This window comes from Excalfactoria chinensis, chromosome 2 (genome assembly GCF_039878825.1).
Source record: "Excalfactoria chinensis isolate bCotChi1 chromosome 2, bCotChi1.hap2, whole genome shotgun sequence".
In the NCBI taxonomy this organism is placed as follows: Eukaryota; Metazoa; Chordata; class Aves; order Galliformes; family Phasianidae; genus Excalfactoria; species Excalfactoria chinensis.
Genome location: NC_092826.1, coordinates 50412222 through 50432915, shown reverse-complemented (window position 1 = coordinate 50432915; position 20694 = coordinate 50412222). Strand labels below are relative to the sequence as shown.

The 20694-nt window shown below is 40.8% G+C and overlaps 1 protein-coding gene across 3 annotated transcripts in view; it reads right to left on the bottom strand.

Annotated features, from left to right (window-relative positions):
- The window catches only part of LDLRAD4 (low density lipoprotein receptor class A domain containing 4), a 279273-nt gene that overhangs the window by 131348 nt on the left and 127231 nt on the right, over positions 1–20694 (bottom strand). For all 3 annotated transcript variants that reach the window (XM_072327578.1, XM_072327576.1, XM_072327579.1), the window contains one exon: positions 10548–10688. In XM_072327578.1, the coding sequence (XP_072183679.1) occupies positions 10548–10688 (141 nt within the window). The remainder of the gene's footprint in view (positions 1–10547; positions 10689–20694) is intronic.

Here is a 20694-nt window from a genome sequence, read left to right as displayed (position 1 = left end):
TTTGTCATGGAGAAAAATAAAAGAGCAAGTCTGCAACATAATGATTTCAGCCACTGTCTAGAAAATTTCTGAGTGGTTGGAACGGTGATTTCTTAAGGAATATCTGAATCTACTGGAAAGACATCAGGATCATTTCTGATTGAAACAGCTGAAAGGTTCTTCAACACCACAGTGTTATTCTTGGTATTAGCTGTGATGTACTGAACACAAATGAGGAGAATGAGTACATGAAGGAGCGTGCCAGGGGCAGCCAGGCTGAGATGCAGGAGTGTCATGTTTGCCAGGGTGACTACACTCCAGGAGGATATAGATCCTCCTCCAGAAGGATATAGATCCTCCTCCAGAAATCCCAAGGAGATCACTCTCGACTCAGGCTCTGGGTCTACATTTCCCCAAAGCATACAGTTTAACCTGGCCCAATGAGCTAGGAGTGAGAAACAAGAGAAAACTACCTGAACATTAGCTGTAGATACGGAACACCAACCATCCGAGAACAGAGAAACTGACAATACCACAGACAGTAACGCACACATCCTTACAGGACATCCTATTTGAATAAATGAAACCATAGCCCATGCAGCCCTAATCATACCAATTTGTCTATACACACACACTCTTCATCTTAGAGCACACACACACAAAAAAAAAGAACATTCTAAATCTTGGTAAAATATTAAAGAAAGATTGTTTAGGAAAACTGTGCTGCCAAGAACACAATCATATCACCAGCAGCCCCCACACATTTGTTATTGCATTCAGCACAAGTGCAGGATGAACATCTGCACTGTAAAAATGCAGCCCATTAGCTCCTTCAGCTTGTTAGCATATTTTAATACTGTGATCACAGCTTTCTATTTCTATCAAGGTGCTACTAGGTGCCAGACTCAGTACTCACATGGTGCGTCATTATTATCTCTATACCCCCCAAGATCTTAATCTGCCTTACTTCTGTGAACCTATTAAACGGCAATGCAGGAACAGAAGAGAAGAGCAGGGAGAAATGTGAGAAGGGAAGAGGAAGCTACCAGTACAGCAATATTGCTGCCAAGGTAAGTAAAGCTGTGATCTTATCGTGTATGGTTGGACTAAAGCCGTGTTACGTACACTTCCCTCTAGCCTCCCAGATTGTGTTATGTTAGAAAAAAACTGATCTAACACATACAGAAAGCAAGTAATTTAACAGCTCTCTCTCCTGACCCGTTTTCCTTTAGCTCTTTACAGTGTCTTCACATAAATAGTTGGTCAACTTTCTCATTTATGGTTTAAACAGGACATGAAAAACCCTTAAATCCTAATTTTAATCTGAAACCTGTAACTAAGGGAAATTGCTATTTTTAAACCAAGAGAGAAATCCCAAACAACTCTTTCAAAGGAGCTGAGGTGCAGAGCTTTTCATGTTGCTGCTGCTGTTTGTCTCAGTGCTACCTAGCCTGTGTTACATAAGACACACATGCGAATAGAACAGAACTGAGGGCATGCCTGCTGTAATGTATGCACATGTACACCCACAGCATCTGACACCTGTGTGCGACACAGGCGGGCTGACAACTGTGTCTTTTACATGCAGAAGGCTCTGTGCGTGCATCTTGCTTCTTAAGCATCCAGGTCAAATTTAAGCCTACTTTCATCACTAGATGAACTTGGTCCACTCTTAAATATAAAGCTTTCGGAGTACAGATCATGACCAAAAGAAGAAAAAAAAAAGCTCCACAAAATACAAAAACCCACCACAAAATCACTTTCCAAAGGACAGAAGTCCCGTGCTCTTCCTGTGGAACAGCACAGCATTCCTCCAAGGAACCACGTTTACTGGGAAAGGCGTAACTGCTTGGCTAATTTACTTATACTCTTCCACTTTGCATCTGCGAGAGTGATCAGTGCCAGATTCAATACTGAGCTGGCTGAGCCTTTGATCTGACCCAAGACAGCTGTTCCTAGGAACACACTTAACTAGCTAGTATGACTCCAGTAAGCCTATGTCTTAAGCCAAACTAGAGTTTGCTACTGAGAAAAAATGGTATAATACTTTCTGCTACTATGAGCTCCTTCCAAACTATCATAAATCCAGTAATGCTCACTGAGAGACGCCCTCTTCTAAATTCTGATGCTTCATTCTTCTGCTACATCTCTCTGGAAAAAAAAAAGTGACATATTTTGGACAGAGTTTTTCAGAGTGGGAGAGATGGGGGGAAAGCAACAAACAGCTCTTAATTCCCAAACTCTCTTGTATTCAGGCAACTATTTTCAGGCATATGTTTAAGTGGTTTAGCGAGACGAAGACTAACCCTGCAGTTTCATGGGGACCTTAAACCAGTCAAAGATACACCACCACTGAATGCAGCACTCCCATCCGTGGCTGTACCGCCCTCCACTTTGTGCTGGCACAAACACAGTTCAGCTGAGAACAGAACTGAAGACATAACACTGGCTGAAACCAAGTAGAAGTTTCTTGGGGTTAATAAGAAGCATATCAGGTGTCCAACCCAACCCCTGTCCAGCTGCATAAACCTCTGCACAGGGACATTGAACCACTAGCTGAGCACGTGTACAACTTCCAGTGCTATACAGAAGAAACAGTTTGCAATGCTTCTCTAGGCATCTGTATTACCCAAGCACAAACAGCACAAATGCAGTCTTCCTAATGTACCCTTTACCATTGCTAACAGATCTGAATGAACAAAAGAATGATGGCTTTAAAATTCATGCAGGAAGACTTCAGAACTGCATCTTAAACTTAGAGAGGCTTAGCCAGGCAGTTCCAAGTGCAGTGTACAGCATGGTCCCTGCCAACACCAGTGTACAAGGAGGAAGCGGAGCAAGGAACAATACTTATCAACGTGAACTGAAAATAAAATCAACATAAGTTGCTTGATGCCATTCTATACAATTTCTGATGTGGTGTCTGAACACCTATTAGTTGTGCATGAAATATCATCTGACAATAAGTGACACACAATTTGTTCTCTTTCACTCTTGGGTGGGTGAAGAATTGTGCTTTTGGCATGATACTGTGTTGTGGTTTCTGTACTTTATGCTTAGGCCTGTATTTGTGGAACGTTTCTGCTTCTACACACTTCTCGTAGAGAGAACAGTTTGACAAAAAGTGCTCTCCAAGTGTGCAAGAGTCCATCTGGCTGCTTCACACTGGCTCACAAGGAGCTCCTGTCTTTTGCAAAGCCAAGCATACCCGTAACGTGGAAAGCCATTCCGTACCTGATGCGTGGCATTATTCCTCTGAGTTTGCCAACTTGAAATTTAGGCCCTCTCTCAGACACATGAAAGTCAGTCTTTGAATCAAGATTTAAATACACTGTATGCTTTGAGAATATAAAATTCTCTTTTGCGTCTGTAAGCAATCAGTAGCAGAAAATGGAGACAAGAAGAAAAAAAAGCATTATTAGACATGATCTTACTAAATTGAAATGTTTCCTACTACATGACGTTTCCTAAAAGCTACCAGGAATTGAAGGAGAGGTGAATGAAACGCATGTGAAGAACAAACAGAAACAGTTCTAACAAGTTTTGTTTCTAGATCCTTTTGATTAAAGGTGATACAACTGACTTACATAGCTCACAAATGAATAATACAGCATTTCAGAGCTCTTGGAATTCCCACACTTGAGTCTGCATGGCACTGAGCTTTTCTTTCTTATCTCATTAACTGTACAAATATGATTAATGTTAAGCTGGAAACTTTGTGAAATGGAAATTCCTCACCAGGAGCCACATTCAGCTTGTAAGCAGATGCAAATACCTGATGTCGTACTGGCATATTTCAGGGTTGTTACTGGCCATGTATGCATGTCTGGCTTGTCCAAACTGCTAACAGCAGAATGCTCCAGGAGAAAAGTGGGTACATTCCAGCATTACCAACTTCCTCTGAAGTTTTATTACAGGATTCAGAATACAGAATGAGATCAGCAGCCTACTTCACTGCTTACACTAAGTGCCAGGAGAAATGGCGTTTTTAAAAGTAGACACAAAATGCCAATGTAAGAAAAAACGAAGAATATACCTTTACTCTTCTCTTTTTTCAAGAACAGGACCAGTTGAAAGCACCTCAAGAATGAAGGCAGCATTACAGGCTGAAAGCAAACTAGATATTCTAAATAACAACTTATCTGTCTGTTTTACGCACAGATGTAAAATCCAGAATGTCACCACTTATTTTGTGCCACAAAACCCAGAGGACCCTTAGCTTTTCAAATGAGTCACCATATGTATTAATTTTTTGTTGTATTTCGCCAGTCAAAAAATACTTATCCCTCCAGCTACATCAGAAGAGTTTTGCTTGCTTATCATTAACTGTCCTTAGAGACAGAGAAAGGGAAAGTGGCAGCAGTGACTTAATGGCACATGGTGTCCCTTTGGCCATGCAGTGCAGGCAGCCCTGTGTGCCCTCCCCTAGACCCACTTGTGCTGTGGGGAGCCACGGTGAGCAGCAAGGACAAAACCTTCCACACCAGTGGGCCACATCCAGAGAAAGGCAGCAGCAGTGTGCTTCCAGGTGTGCACAGCAAATCAATGCAGTGACTGCACAGTCCCACACGCATGCACACACTATGGCTCTCCCAGCCACCAGCCCTGCCGGGCTCCGTATCCAAACAGAATCTCTGCACATTGCCAGGGCATATAAAGCTGAAATCAATAGTGCCGTAACACCGCAGCACTCCTTTCCAAAGCTCACTGATAGAGGAGCTTCAGCTAAAACCAGCACAGAGCTGCGGTGGGGAGCAGGCCCCGCTGCCGGCCGCAAGGCAGGCCCACATTGATTGCCATCTGATTAGAGGCAGTGTGTCCTGACTTTCCCCAGTCACTTAAGCCGGCGTCTCGTTGCTTGTCCTTAGAGACCACAGCTCCACTCAGGCAGAGAGCGTCTAGACAGTATTCATGATCCATCTGTCTGGCACAGCCAGGCTGATGACAAACTCTATTAGAACCGAAACAATTTTTTTCTCTCTTCCCTCCTCCCGTCTCCCTTTTCCTCTGAGAAGCAGTAATCTGACACTGAAAATTACTATCATTGTTGCAATTCTCAAAATAGCAGTGCCAGACTTTCATTAACATCAACGCTAGACTGCTAAATATTTAAAGAAATGGATAAATTTCACCTGAAGTGGGACAGCCCGGCACACATGAAAGCAGAAGCACAATCAAAATGTAAATCTAAGCGGTTGTTTTTATCTGCGCGAATTCGGTGTCACAGTCAGAGGGGGATGCCAAAGGTCTCCTTAAACAAAATATTTTCCTTTGATTGAGCTTTTTGTTTTTCAAACAGACTCGTGCTCCAGCCCCCCGCAGATCCCTACAAAGCTCAGCGCTGACAGCAGTAGGAGGGGTGCTGAAAGGGAGAGCCAGAGAGCTGCGGTGCGGCTCCTTTTTTACCTCGCCTAAGAAAATGAACTCCCACAGCAAGCCCTGCTCTGCCAAAACAGCCCCTGCACATCGGCTCCATCAACGCCGACAACTTGAGATGCAGACGTCATTTTCACTTGACGAGACGGATTCGTTTCCTTGTTTTATTCTCCAAATGCTCATACGTGTCAATATTTGTGTTCAATATGCCCGTGAACACCTGCAGATCATAGCAAAGTCTTCCCGTGCTGTTTTCTGCTGAAAAACAAACCCAAATCTCCACCGTCCCTAAAAGTCACAATGCCACTCAATTAGAGGGACTTCAATTCTGCAGTCCACACGCAGATTACAGACTACACCTCCCACTTCCAAATCTAATTTACTTCTAGCGGGACAAGGCAGGTTGATCATTTGTTACAAAACAAAGGGAAACGCTCTAACAAATGAACTGTGTCCTGCTGGAAACACACACATTGTTCCTATTCCTCAGAGCCCAGATTCTGCAGGTCACGTGCAGCTGCAGGCTGCCCACAAGGCCAGGTCTTTCCAATGTTTAAAATGCTACAGCGAGTTGCGTTTTTCCAGTCACAGATTCACGTGCTTAATACACACAGTCTCAAAACCGAGTTTAAGACTAGCCACCATACATATTCGTGGTCGAGTGAAATAAAAACAAGAAATGTGCTTTTCAGGAGCTGGCATGGGCTCCTTGAAAAGAGGCTACCTGCAATAAAGAGAGCTTGCCGAGTGACCTCACCTAACCTACTACCCTGACACATTCAGCTCTGATGCCTTTGCATGCCTTTTGACCTACTAACACCTACTGGATGGCAACCTGTGTTGTCTGAAACCAGTTTCTAACCCACATGAGCTGATAGAGCCCTTGAGTCTCTTCATGCCACACAGAACCAAACCTCAAATGTAGCAGCATAAGGAAACCTTACCTACTAGTCAGGAGAGGAAAATGAATAAAACTAAAGGCTGCAGAAATGCATGATTTGTTTAACTTTGCATATGTGCACCTCACTAAGTTCAGCAACATTCAGAAAGACTGAATTAACAGCCTCCACACAGAGATAGATGAGAATAGCAAGGAGAGATGAACACCCAGCCTATGGGATTAATCTACCCTTAACACAAAGCCGCTGCGTCTGCTGTAATCGTAAGATCCAGGGAGCAGGTCACCCACAAAAAGTATCTGTCTATGCTGTTGCTCATGCAATGTAACTAAACCAAACAACAAGCTGCAACAAGACATGCTGGATTTGGCTGCTGGCAGGAACACAAATGAGAAATGCTTCAGTAGCCAGGAAATATAAGTTACCACTTACACGGGCATACTGCTGAAATAAACTGAAGCAGAGCTTCCCTATGAAAGCTTATTTAGTCATGCAAAGGCAGTCTGTATGTTAGCACGAAATGAGATTATTATTGCTTCTGCAGGACAGAAGGTCTGAATGCAGTAGGAGAAAGGGATTCTTTGGGGGAAAAAAAAAAGTCCATGGAAAGAAATACCACACTAATGCTGACCTGCTCCGGGTAAAGACCACAGCAGTTCCAACAGACAACAGGCAACCTTGCTCAGATGTATACCAGCACACACACAGCTCTTTTCAACAGTTTCCTGCCCATTCAAGAACTGTGCACCAGAAGATGCAAGAATACACTGACATATAACACTAACCAGCCTAGAAATTAAAAAATCTTATTTTTCTTCTTTTTTGATTCTCCTGGCTGTAATTATTTCCTTTTTACCTATCTTCTTGCCACTAAACAGAGGCCAACTGATGTACCTATTTCTGCATTGGAAGGCAGCATCACCAGCTAGGACATTTCTATCACGTGTATTCTGGTACACTCTGACAGAGATTGCCATTAAAATCATTGATGAAAAGCATGGAAAAGCTTCATAATTCAAGATGCCATCCCTTTAAATCCTGGAGACCACACTTCAACAACTATTATTCTCTATTTCTTTTTCAAGGCCAGTACAGCTGCCTGCCACGTTTCTGGTGACATTCCTTCCTGTTACCAGTTGACAACAATTGCTACCATTTAACAGTCTGTTTAATAGAGAGAACATAAAAAATATCACAGTATTGTGTGAGTTGGAAGGGACCTTAGAGATCATCAAGTCCAATTCCCAGGATTCAAGCCTTCTGTGTAGCAGAGCGGCACTTCTACCACTTGTGCCACAGGGGGGATTCGAACCCGGGCCTCCGGTGTTGCAAGAGGCACTTCTACCACTGTGCCACCATCATTAATCCTCATTTCTTTTAATTATTGTTTACAGCAGTAGCATTTTTCTTCTTGGCTTTCATCTTTTTTTCTGTTTGGTTCACCCTCAGGTCCACTGTTTTACTATTTACTGTATTTAATTTAGTAGATAAGTCCCTTCATCTACCAGCATGTGTCACACAGTCCCCACTGCAATAAAAAAGTAATCATTATTGAGGTCCAAAAAATTCAACAAATAACCAACCTCCCCTTTTGCCACAAGGGAAACAAGAAGTTACATACTTCAGGATGCCCTTATCAATAAATGAAATATTTCCTCTTCAAGATACTAATTTGCCCAGTTGTTACAAAACTAGCAGACAACAAAACTGTTTAAGTCATCGCTCCACTTCACTCAGCACTGGGGAGATCTGAAGTAGCAGAACTACCACTCTGGACACCTGTATTTTATAAGGAGTCAGAAAAAATGAACAAACTAACAGAGTTGAGGAAACAATTTAAATAAAAGAAGTTGGTATTTTTATTTTCTAAGTCTACCAGACAGTAACTGAGCTGCCTTCACAGTAGCCATCTTGACACGTGTAAAAGGCTGACATGAAAGAAGCAGACCACGCTGACCTCAGCTCCTGTGAAGCAGCCAACTGCTGCTGCAGGCTTCTTAGAGACAAATTCTGTCTAGTTTTGTGTGGGTAAACTTCATCTTCCTGAGGCAAGGGGAGCACCAGCTAGCATCCTGCATGGCTGCCTTTTAGGCCTGCCTTTCTTCTGCAGGGCAGTGAACTGCTCAAATGGCCCAGGGGAGAGGTAATCTGAGGGAGATTGGGAAGTCTACCAATTCAGGACCAAGCAAGTAATGATTTGAAGATTCCAAAGGCCTTTGTGGGCTACTGAACAATGGCTCAATCCATGAGGCTTTAAGAAATCAAATGGACCATTTGGATCCCACTGAGGAACTCACAGAGTGTCCCTGTCACCCCTTGGTGCCTGCAGTGCATCCACACACACCCCAACAGCCACCCCAAGCATCACATGAGCCTGCACAACAGCCTACAGTGCTGGCTCCATTAACACCACCAAATAAGGAAATAAATGTTCATACCCAGAGCAATTACAGTCTCATGCCTGTAATATCACCAAGCTTGTACAAAGATTTCCAAAATATGTGACAGTGCCCCAGCTGTAGCTTGTTTCCAGCACTATACCCAATCCTTCCCCCCACCTGCTACCACACTGGTTTTCCAAGCTCCTTTTGGTCAAACAGTTGTTGACTCAGAGTCAAGGGGGCCCAAGGAGGTTGTAGATGCCCCATCCCTGGAGGCATTCAAGGCCAGGCTGGATGTGGCTCTGGGCAGCCTGGTTTGGTGGCTGGTGACCCTGAACATAGCAGGGGGGTTGAGACTGGATGATCATTGTGGTCTTTTTTAACCCAGGCCATTCTGTGATTCTATGATCCTAATGGAGAAGCTGCAGTATTTCAGTCAGAAAATCCCCCTTTTTGTACTTTCAGGATTTGCAAGCACAAAGTATGAGGCAGTGTTTTGTGACAACTCAAAAGCCAAAGCTAGCCTAAATTCATGGTGAAATGCATGTGACATTCTGATCTGGACCTGAGTGTTTTAGTATGACTTCCATTACAACAAAACAAAACTGAAGCAAGATAAAATGAAATAACATAAATGCACATATGCAGCATTACTATTTAAAAACACTTGATATCACAGCAGAAGTACAAGATTAGTCATTTAAAAACATGTTAAATTGAAGGTTGGGGGAAAAAGGGGAAGGGAGTACATCCCACACCTGTCAATTTTCTACTATCAATTAACTCCTGTGATTATATCATGTTTAATATTGCATGTGTTCAGTGCAAAAATTACAGATACATGCTGCTTGTAATTTCTATTATTAACAGCAACATAATTAACACAGATAATTTCATAGCCAGTCACAACTAGAGATAAAACAGCTTTTCAAGAGCCGTCATTATTGGCAGAACAACACCAATGGCAAGCACTGATACACACTTCATTCCATACACTAGTTTCTACACCAGACGCTGACCAGTGGAGGGACCTATTGATCTGTGGCAAACAACTGCCAATCCTATCAGAAAGGAAATGGTTTAGTGAGCATGTGACAAACTGCCATCCTCCTAATATATGCAATGCTTGTTTCTACTATCCACACATTAAGTAAAGCATTTCTCAAAGAACAATTCTCATCTTTTTAAAAGTAAATATTAAGGTAATGCAGTACCCCAATATATGACAGGAAATCATCACATTAACAGCAATTCTCTTGTACCTGTAGACCAGAATCATTGGAAAACTTCCCCTCTATTCAAGTGTGGTTTAAAAACAGTTGCAGAAGATACAAAAAACAAAAGCAAAATTTGATTTTGGTGCCCATCAGCGAGGGCAAAGCACTGAGAGAGGAATTCTGTCACTTCTGAGATACTCAGGCACCACAGAACAACAAGTAAAGCTATTTTAAATGCATACCTCCAAAAGCTCAGTGAGATACCGAATAAGCGCTCATCTTTGCACTAATATACAATGACTGAAACACCTTCTTTAATAGTCTCAATAGCATGTGAAGAACATCATACACACAAAGTACAAAGCATTTTTCAGAAATGGAAAACAACTGAAAAACTTTATTTTTTTCTTAATAGCTTCAAATACGATGCTTTCTTTCTCAGAAGCCACTTATAACTCATACAAATGCAGCCTCTTTATCTGCAGCACAAACTCCTCCACTTCCCTCCACATGACCTCAACTTTCCAGATTCGGACACCCACGGAAAGCATGTTAGACAACACTGCTGGTTCAGTGCTCTGTCTCAGCTCCCCTAGATATGATACAGCAGACCAGGTTTCTGAAGACACTGATTTCTGAGGTAACAGACATAATCCACATACACATACAGGTGCAGACAAAGAGCAAGTACTCACAGCTAAAGATGCCTGGAGGTGGATGCTCTGTTACAAGCAGACAGTTCTCTTCATCACTGTTATCCCCACAGTCATTCTGTTGGTTACAAATCAATGAACCAAGATACAAGCATTTACCACTGGCGCAGGTGAATTTGCACTCTGAAAGGCAAAAAGGAAATCAAAACAAAAATTGATGAGGAAATCAACGTTTATCTTCTTCATTACCTAGAATGACTGATAGTAAAAGCAATCGGCATTTTTCACATAGATGCTATCTTGGTGAATGGGTCTTTCATACTTCATCACCAAAGTAAATAATGTGGTATTTGTAAGCACTGCAAGTATGAATGATGTTTGACTACATGTGATAAATCTTAGATCACTAGAATCAATCCACTAATAAACCAGATTTGCCATTTGGAAAATTCAACTTATTTTAAAAAAGACAAAGGATTTTCCTAGTTCACGTTTCTTACAGTTCACTTACATACAACACGGACTGTGTTCCCACCTATGTTTGTTTAGCACTTTATGTATGTGGGGCTGGACAGCACTGGGAATAAATATAATCATTGTCCCACCTTAGGAAAAAAGAAGTCTTGCCCAGTGTAAAACAGCACCAGCTGTACGGCAGTAGTTAGTCTGTACCCAGCAACAATCCTGTCCAGACACAGACAATTATTCCTTAACTACCTTCCCAAAGCCAATCTGTCAGTCTCCTAGCTAATTACAATCAAACGCTCACTGCCTGCACACTGAGCACACACATTTCATTTGCTTTTTTTTTTCCTTTTAGATGGAAACTCTAAAACCTCCATAAAGCATCTGGATGCTATATGTGGGCTTGCTGTATTCCTTTACATTTCATTCACTGCAAAGAAATGAATAGTTTGCTAAATATGGTTTAGTCACAAGGAGGAATTCCTGTGAGACCAGGTATTTAAACAAAAACATCATTACCTCAAGCTCATTCTTAACTACTCTCCCTTTTTCCTTTTGTGCAGAACGAAGTAGGCTGCCTAACTAATCACGGTGGACTGATCCTCATCTTCTCAGAGACCATGTCAAGGTAAAGCTCCTCACCTTGTCTGCCTCTCAAATTTTAGGCTGACATGAGAGCTACACACTTACCTGCTCTGGGTGACCAGGATGGTCAATGGCCATCCTTGGCCTCCTCTTTACTGATAAAGATTCAGTAAGTTCCACTAGGAACAGGTGAAATTAGAGCCTAGTGTCTACTCATGGTGGATGCTTTTCTTTAACTTTCTGAGCCCAGTCAGACAAGGCTTCAGTCTGACTTACTTGTCCTCTGTCTGAAATGCTAATAGCTCATAGCTGAGTATTTAAACACGGCATTATGTATTGAGGGTGTCTACTTGGTTGATAATTAAAATTCCATTGCCCTTCAGCTAAACTGATCATTTAAATGTCACCTCTAGAAACAAAGCTTAATAGTAAGCATTTGAGATATAATTAAGAATTATTCACAGAAACATAAATACCATTATAAAAAGCTTTTTCACTAGGCTTGTTCCAAGGATAAATTACACTACTGACACAGAAAAGAGGACGCATTATATCTAGACAAATTATAGTATAATGATTACACCTTTAGCATGTTGACAAATTCTGGCGATTGTCATTCCGAAGCAATGGCAAAGGAAATGGAACTAAAACCAAGAAACACTCACATGCCTTTTATTTAAAGTAGTACAATTCCCTGAAAGGTAGGCTTCCCCAGGGCTGCAGTTTGGGCTGGCTAATTCTGCTTAAGAGAGGTGATTTTTATCTTCAACATTTGTTCATCTTTAGCAGCCTCAACAGGAGAGTTCCCATTAATCTTAACAGCGCAAGGACTAGACTTGCTCTGAACTGAGAAGACAGGAGCTATAACTAAAAAGACCCTAAAGCAGTTACCGAGGCTCGACATTTGCACACTTGTATCTGAAGTGCAACATAACCACAGTAATCACTGGGGGGTGAGGGAAGGGGAATGATATCATTTTTGGTAGCATATTTGCTTTGTAGCTAAGAGTGATTCGCAGGCCTCTCCCTGAAAACTTCACCTCACAAGTATTAATGACATCTTGGTATGCATACCAGCAAGAAGTTGCTGCAGTAAAATATATGCATCAACATGTGCAACATGTTAAAATGCTACTTAATAATATAAATAAAAGCTGTAGTATGCTACATAAGAAACACAAGCATTTCCTGTGCATTTAGAATATGTATTTGTATTGCACTTGGTCAAACTGCACTTAAAAACCAGTGAGTATTTTCCTAAGTAAAGTCCTCAAGATTTATGAAGTATTTAAATTATTGAGTCAACTATTAAAGTATTTTTCCACATACCTCATCCTCTTCACCAATGACAAAGAAATGAAAAGCCATTTAAGGCCTTGACCAAAGAGAGCAAGCCTTTGAAACCCAAGAAACTAAGAAGGCTATTAACATTTACTTTTGCAAAGGAGATAGAAAAGATCTGTCTCAATACACTGCACTTAGGACTCATTTTTGCAAACTCACCAGGTAAGAAACTGGAACAAGATAAGTGTAAAGCTGTCCTGGGAGATCAGAAAAGTTGGCTCAAAAGGGTTCAGTCTTTGCAGACATTTTAAATGGGCACAACAGAAAAGGCAGAATGAAAATCACTACAAATTGCTGAGATGTTCTCAAAATTAGAGTAAAAACTGACACGCTGTTTTCTATTTGAAAGAGAAGTATCGAACACCACGTTGCTTGAAGTCAGAACACGTAGCATGTCACTTTGGCCACATTTTTTAATTCTTTACTGTGTCTTCATGTTCAGCCCTAACATAAAGCCTTCCACATTCCCCTCGTGGCTGATATAAAATGCTCAAGCAAGATGTCAACTCAAAAGCAACTAAAGCTAAGAACTTTGAGTTTCTATTTGCCACCAGGTTATGGTCTTCAGACAACAGACCACATGAAGTATTTTTAGTAGCTCTATGAAAGTGCTGTATTTTAACAAACATTATTGTAAAAGGACTAACCAGAGAGAATTTGTGATATGTTTGTTTGTTTTTTCCAGATAGCATAACACATTGCATTGAAATTTGGTTTCAGTATTCCATAGCTACTTGCCTCTTCCCAGGGACATGAACATCACCATATCAAAGTGAATTAAAAAAGAGAAAAAAGGTTATCAGACCTCTTGTCCCCTGCTGATGTCCCCACAGGGACTGGATGGTCACTCTCTACACTACCAAGAATTCTTCATTCACTATAAAAACCTCCATCTCAGGCTATGCCATCACGCTGTGCTGGGCCTGACCAGGATGGAGTGAACTTTCTCCAAAGATGAAACAAGCCACGTAAGTCTGTAGGAATATGGCTGAGATAAGATCCATTCCAAAAGAAGCCATGTAAAAAAAAAAATCATCATAGAGTGGCTTAGAACTGGGAAAAGCTAAAATCGATGCATACATGAGATACCAAAGAAACCCAGAAGTACTTGTAAAGAGCTATCTAAGCAAGCAGACAGCTGACATTACACACAGGACAGCACTTTCCATGTCTTAAGTCTAGAACTATCCAATGAAGCCTTTCCGAGTATCTCCAAAAAGGACTTCTCTATAGAGTTTTGGTTCATTGTGTCTTCCTTTATATTAAATTAGAAAAAGCACCGCTGATGAACAGTGGCAGAAATACCACTGTTAACATCAATGATAACTTCATACGCCATCTAACAAAATTTAATACCTCATGGAGAACTCAACAGCGCAAAACTTAACCTGTATAATCAAGATCCACTGAAATCTGAAAGCCATTTTTAAAAGAAAAATGCACTGTAGGAATGGAACAAATGAATTTAACAGATTATTCAGTGAAAACATACAAATACTTCCAAACAGGGAGAATACTTAACATTAAGTTTTTGTGACCTGTGAACTGAAATTTGGTACTTTAGAGTAGTTTGCATAGTAAATATATTCAAACTATGTGTGCTTTTTCTGAAACCAGAATTAACTCTTTTTCTAAAGCAAGGCAGATCAAAATCAGTTTGATGCAGGTAGTAGAAAACAAATAATAAGAATACTGTCAAAGTGAACATCAGTAAAACCTGCAGAGATCTGTACCAAAATACAGGAGAGACCTCCATACACCATTGAGGAAATCCAGACCAGTCCAGACTAGACCAATGTGCCTAATGACACACCAGAAGGCTCTTATCAGTAGAAAGCCTTGTATTTGGCTTGTCTAGACAAGAGGAGGGGGAAGAGCTCCAGCTCTGAAAACAAGCCAGCGGGATCCTTCTTTCACAACTAGCATTTCAAAGCTATGCAGTTTTCCTCTTCATTTTCAAGTGGCAATTAGTGAAACATCAGTAGGTTGGTCAGCAAGGCTCTGACTAGAGCTAAACTTGAAGCAGATGACAGCTATTGGAGGTTGAAAAACACAGCCCTCCTTATAATTACAGCTTACTGCATTTGTAATTATGTCTGGAGCATAATTTGAAAATGTATCTTGCCAATATACTGATTCTTTAATACAAAGTCTTAATAGATACACTTCCAGGTGTAACTAGGCTCTCCTGGAAAAAATGAATGCTAAGAATACTATGATGTACATATCCCAGTTTTATAAACTCCTTGTATGTAGTACATATTGCTCACAAATTTGAGGTAGATGCTCACGCGCATAAACCATCTATGTACAAATATTCATTAGTATATGAATGAATGCATTTAAAATCATTAATTGAAGGTTCTCTTTCAGCTGCAACAGCAAAAGACGAATTTGCTTCATGATACAAAAAGAATTCTCTCAGTAAGAGGTTTTTTGCTGTAAAATGCAAGATGTGCTATTGTATGTGACTATTTTACGCTTTCTGTGCCTATCCAACAAGATAATTTTATCCTTGCATTCAACTTAATTGTTTTAGACTTCATTTACACTTGACTTGGTACATATGAAGAGCATTCCTATTGTTTTGTCATCGCACTTACTGTAGGGCATTTTTAATTACAGCTAAGTGCTGTTTGTTTTTGTAATGCAGGACCAACCACAGGCCAAAAAAAAATAAAAAAATAAAAAGCAATGAAGTGTCATATTGAAAAAATATGGTGTTTTAGGCCACTGTTATGATGCATGTCACAGCTCCGTATTTAACAGGTCTGAGATTGTTATCTGACCCAGGGCCATAATTCTACTCCATCCATTCAAACAATAAAAGCATGTATACACACAGCCAGTGATCTAAAACTTACCTCTAAACTACAGTAAAACAGTTCTAACAAACAAAATGAAATCCTAAATTATATCCAGGACTCGGCCACACTCCCAAAATGCAGTGAATTGGTAGCAACGCTGGCAGTACAGCCAGCAGAGGGTGATCAAATACCCTACTGGAGTAACATAAACCAAAGGCGAAAATCCCTGCCTCTGGGTCAATCTACATTCCAGAATAAAGGCCTAATTTCTGATTTCTTTAAATAAGAGCTTCATTTTAAATATGCCAACATATTTCTTCATACAACCATTCAGATTTCAACACGTAACAGCCTGAAAGAAAATAAGTTTAAAGGGTATAATCACCTGCTGTAATGGTAATAAGAGGCAGAAGTAAATTGGGGAGGGTGGGAGGTGCACGTTTCACCAGAGATTAAAGAAATATAAACCACAAATACCAGACTCAGTACAATAAAGCCCTGTTCAACCTCTGATAAACATCTGTCTGTGTATTATTTTTAATATTGTAGATTGTAGCTTTAGAATGGGAAATAAATCATAAATAGGAGGCAGTGTACACAAGGAACATGTTTATTTGGGAAAAAGCTTTGTTAATAAGGAAGATGGCAGGCTGCCACATGATCTAATAAAACTCCACTGGTGCAGGGAAAGGAAGGATAAATAGGTCTTTACAAAACAAAACAAAACAAAAAATCCACTTCATAAAAAGAATGCCAAGCAGAATACCAGCAAAAAATGAAAGCAGGTCAGCCTATGTAGAATAAGAAACAGAGCTGTAATACACAAGGGTCTGGCCTCCCATCTCAAAGCCTCATAGAGAACAGAGGACTCTGTTCATAGAGCAGCACAAAATGGAGAATATGAGATGTTCTCTGCCCAGAGGAGATTGCAACCTTAAAACATGCTGTTTGAACGGTTGCTGTTGATTCTAAAGCAGTTTCATCTGCTCAGCTACTACCCTCTTCCAGTCTCTTGCTTTTCCAGCGATTGTTTTTCTGTGTTCTTCTTAAGGCAAAAGCTGTCACAATGCAGTTACACTACTTACTATTTATGCTAATACATAAAGGAAATAAACATAATATTCTTACATTCCGGTAGCAAAATTTGCTATTCAGTTCATCACTTCATGGACATTAGGACATTTGACTAGACTTATCTTAATTAACAGCCTAATTGCATTAAACATCATGGGGAAAACTGAAGGAACTCCTTTATTTTTGGATTTTTTAAGAGAATCAGTTTTCATCTGTAATCATTCTTACTCATATGTATCCACGTCTGGTGTGAAAAGAAACAGAAAAGCCTCTTTCTAGAGTCCTTCAAGAGTATTATGAGAAGGCTTTCCATTAGCACTGACAATTTTCTACATCTACACCAAATTCAGAAGACTCAGTCACCGTCTCATCCATGCAATCAATGATCCTCCCCTGCCTCATGGCTGGGACCAGCATCTGCCTTGAGCAGGTCCGAACAAGAAGGAAAAGCCAACAGTTCTCATCACATTACTCATCTCAAGCTGACAACCCCCTCCAAGGTGAACTTGAAGACCATTAGGCTTACCCAATTAGTCAGTTTTTGCTAGGAAGGGCACATAAAGGAATGGTTGATTTACTGCCATCTTCAGGGATATATTTTTCTGTTTTATTTTTCGTTTATCTTTCTATAAAATGGCAAGACAGTATGAAAATGCTTCAAAAACACTTGCAAACAATATGTCAAGACCTCCATTCTATTCTGAATATATATATAAATCTGCAGCTTGGCTCAAAATGTCCCCTTATATTCTCCCCTCCCCTTGGAAATAATATGCTTTTGATAATTTGTCAACAATCATTCATTTCTTAATTACACCAAATCAGATCCTATTTTACTTCCAGTCAATTACAAAAAATAAAGAAAGATATATAAATTGCACATCATAGCAGACGCACTTGATCATACCCATTTTAAGGCTTAAGTTCATTTCAATGCTAATCCACAGTCTCAATGCAGTCTTTATTTTTAATCCTCAAATTTGTCCTGTATAATAATTTGGACATGGCCGTGGCAATGCTTTAATAATGTTTTATTTAGCATATTTTATAGTTCAGAGCCTAAAATCTGCATCACCTCTGGTGTAAGTCTGGTTTGTTGTGGGTTTCTTTTTCCAAAATACAGGTACTGATGGTGGCTGGCTGCCCTTCTACCAACTTACTTTTCCTGAACTGCCGATCACCTGCCAGTTTATGTCCATATAGCACTGAAACTTCTGAACCAAAGTCCCTTGCTTCTTAACTGTGTACAGACTCCTTTGCACTCACACCAGAGAAGCCGTCACCCTCTCCATCCACAGAGCTTCTGCAGAAACATCCCCCTCAGCATCACCTGTCCTTGGGGACGTGTGTTCCCTGACCCTGATCAGCCCCAGGCTTGTCATCCCCTGCCCCATCCAGGCTGCAGCTGGGCCAGGCTCCAGCTTCCCACAGCCCTGCCTGGCCACAGCCTTCCTGCAGTCAGACTCAGCTGCAGACCCACAGCCAAGCCCTGCCTTTGGGGGCTGGCTCTGCCTTCATGCCCCCCAGAGGTGTCCCTTCTGGCTGGGGAGGTGGGATGGGCCTGGCTGCCAGCGCCAGATGTTCCTCTATGTTCTAGTAAATTTCTCCCAGTCAAGTATGTGGAAGGTGCGTTGGTGATTCAGCTAATGACACTCTCATTTTCAGTTGTGAAATTGCATGAAGAGACGATTAAAAATACATTAAAACTGTACCTTATAATTTTTGTCAAGCACAATGTCATTATCACGGGCAACTGGAGATGAGAAGAAATTGGTATATGCAAATGAGATTTTCTTAACTTCTCGTTCTCTTTAGTCATAACTCAAAGAATTCCTGAATTACGGTAAATATTTAAAAATCGCATTAGCTGGTTTTCATCTCAAGAAATCTTTAATAATCTCAAGCAGTGCCACTTGCCAGGCTGCTGGAGTGCCGCATACATTGGATTTTTGGGGAATATTGCCTGCATAGCAAATAGTTCAACTGTAGATCATCTGATCAGGCAACATCACAACCTTTGAATCGAGCCAAGTACCATCTAAAGCGCATCCCTTCACAGATGCATTGCTAAGCATTGAGCTCTCAGGGGAGGCACCAAAGAGAAATACCATCCTCACATGCAACACTGAGTATTACTGAAGCAAGTGAGGTTCTGTTGATACAGGGACTTAATTTTCCATCTATGTAACATTTAATGAAGACAAGAGCATGGCATGTTATCAGTCTCATACTGACGACAGCATTTTTTCCACATCTTATGCGTACTGACTAGAAAACACCAAAGCAATAAATGCATTTACCACATGTCAAGGTACGGGGCAGTTACAGAGTTTCCAATGGAAACCAAATTGTATATTTTAATGGAAATAGAGTTCTCTCTTTATTTCACAGATGTATTTGGACTGTGCCATGCTCACTAATGTGACTAATGACAAGTTTTTTTATTACGTATTATGAGCGCTGTTATTGGTTGTGCCTAACAGCTAACAGTTCAATCCGCACCACCAGAGTTGTGTGTTCTTGTCATAAACTCCTTGTCACAGCTAATCTTTATACTTAAAACATGGTTTCTCTTTAAAAAAAAATCCAGTTACCTAAGGAAGGTCTAATTCACCTCACTCTGTGTTCACTTAAAATTTGTAAGTCAAATAATAGATGGCCAAATAGCTTGCTCTCACCAGTAGCATTTTACAGTGCAGCCAATGGTTCTTTACTAATTCTGTTCGATATCAATCATGATTTAATTCTTCAGTCCTTATTCAACTCTTCCTAAAAATGAATCACTCATTTCATTCACATTAGTACCTTCCCCACAAGGTACTGAATAAGCCTTTTAAACATGTAACATGTTTTTCCTATTATAAAACTCTTCTTCTCTACTTCTCCTTCAGCCGATTTCCATTAGCACTCACTCCCAAATATGTATTGCACTGCAAATGTACACAAACTCCCACCTATTTCACCTACATATAATAGTGAAGCTGGTAGTCATTGGGGCCATCTAACATTTTCCTCTATAAAGTCTCGGTGAGTCCCCCCCGTGTGCACTGAATGCGGCAGGTTACTGAGGCTGAGCAGGAAGAACAGCTTCAGGCTACAGAAGCACCTTTTCTTTGTCCCAGAAAATTCCGTTCTGCTCTTGTCGAACTATGAAGTTGTAAAATAAAATAAAATAAAATAAAATAAAATAAAATTTGCACTTATTTCTCCATTGTCTGTGTTAGAAGAGTTTCTGGCAACATTCCCAAGTAACAGAAAGGCATAGACACAGTGAGGCTCTGATGATATCGCTGCCAAACCATACTGCGACAGCAGGGGAGCTGGCAGAATAACTGTGGTGGGGAACAGGGTGAGCTCTGCTCCCCCAGGCTTTCACACGCTACTTCAATTCCACTTTCAGGTAGCAGTGCCACAAAGTACAGTCAGTGCCGCTGCCCTCAGATGCTCTTCTTCTGCCCACAGTGCTGCCAATGCTGAGTGCACAGGACAGGGAAATAAGTGGGAAGATTTGTGACTGCACCACAAAGAGGAAAGTCAATGTTTTATCATTCGAGGGTGCTTCATTTAGCAACCTAAGCAGCATTATTTCAACAAAGATTTTTTCACACTACATTTATGCAATATTGTTTAAGCATCGCTAATGTCTATTTGGCCACACAGCAGCGCTTTAACCAAGATTACTTCACAATTTTCCTGGTCAAAGTGCTCACAAAGTGGATAATGCAGAAAACATAGGTATTGATGTCCCAAAGAAATCTCTATCACATAAATCTTACTGCTGTTCAAGCTGTATTGCAGAAAAAAAGTAATAACTTGGGACAGTACATGATGTTGAGGTTCAGGTCAGATATTAGGAAAAAACCTTCTCAGAAGGTGTAGTAAGGCCCTGGCACAGGCTGTCCAGGGATCTGGTG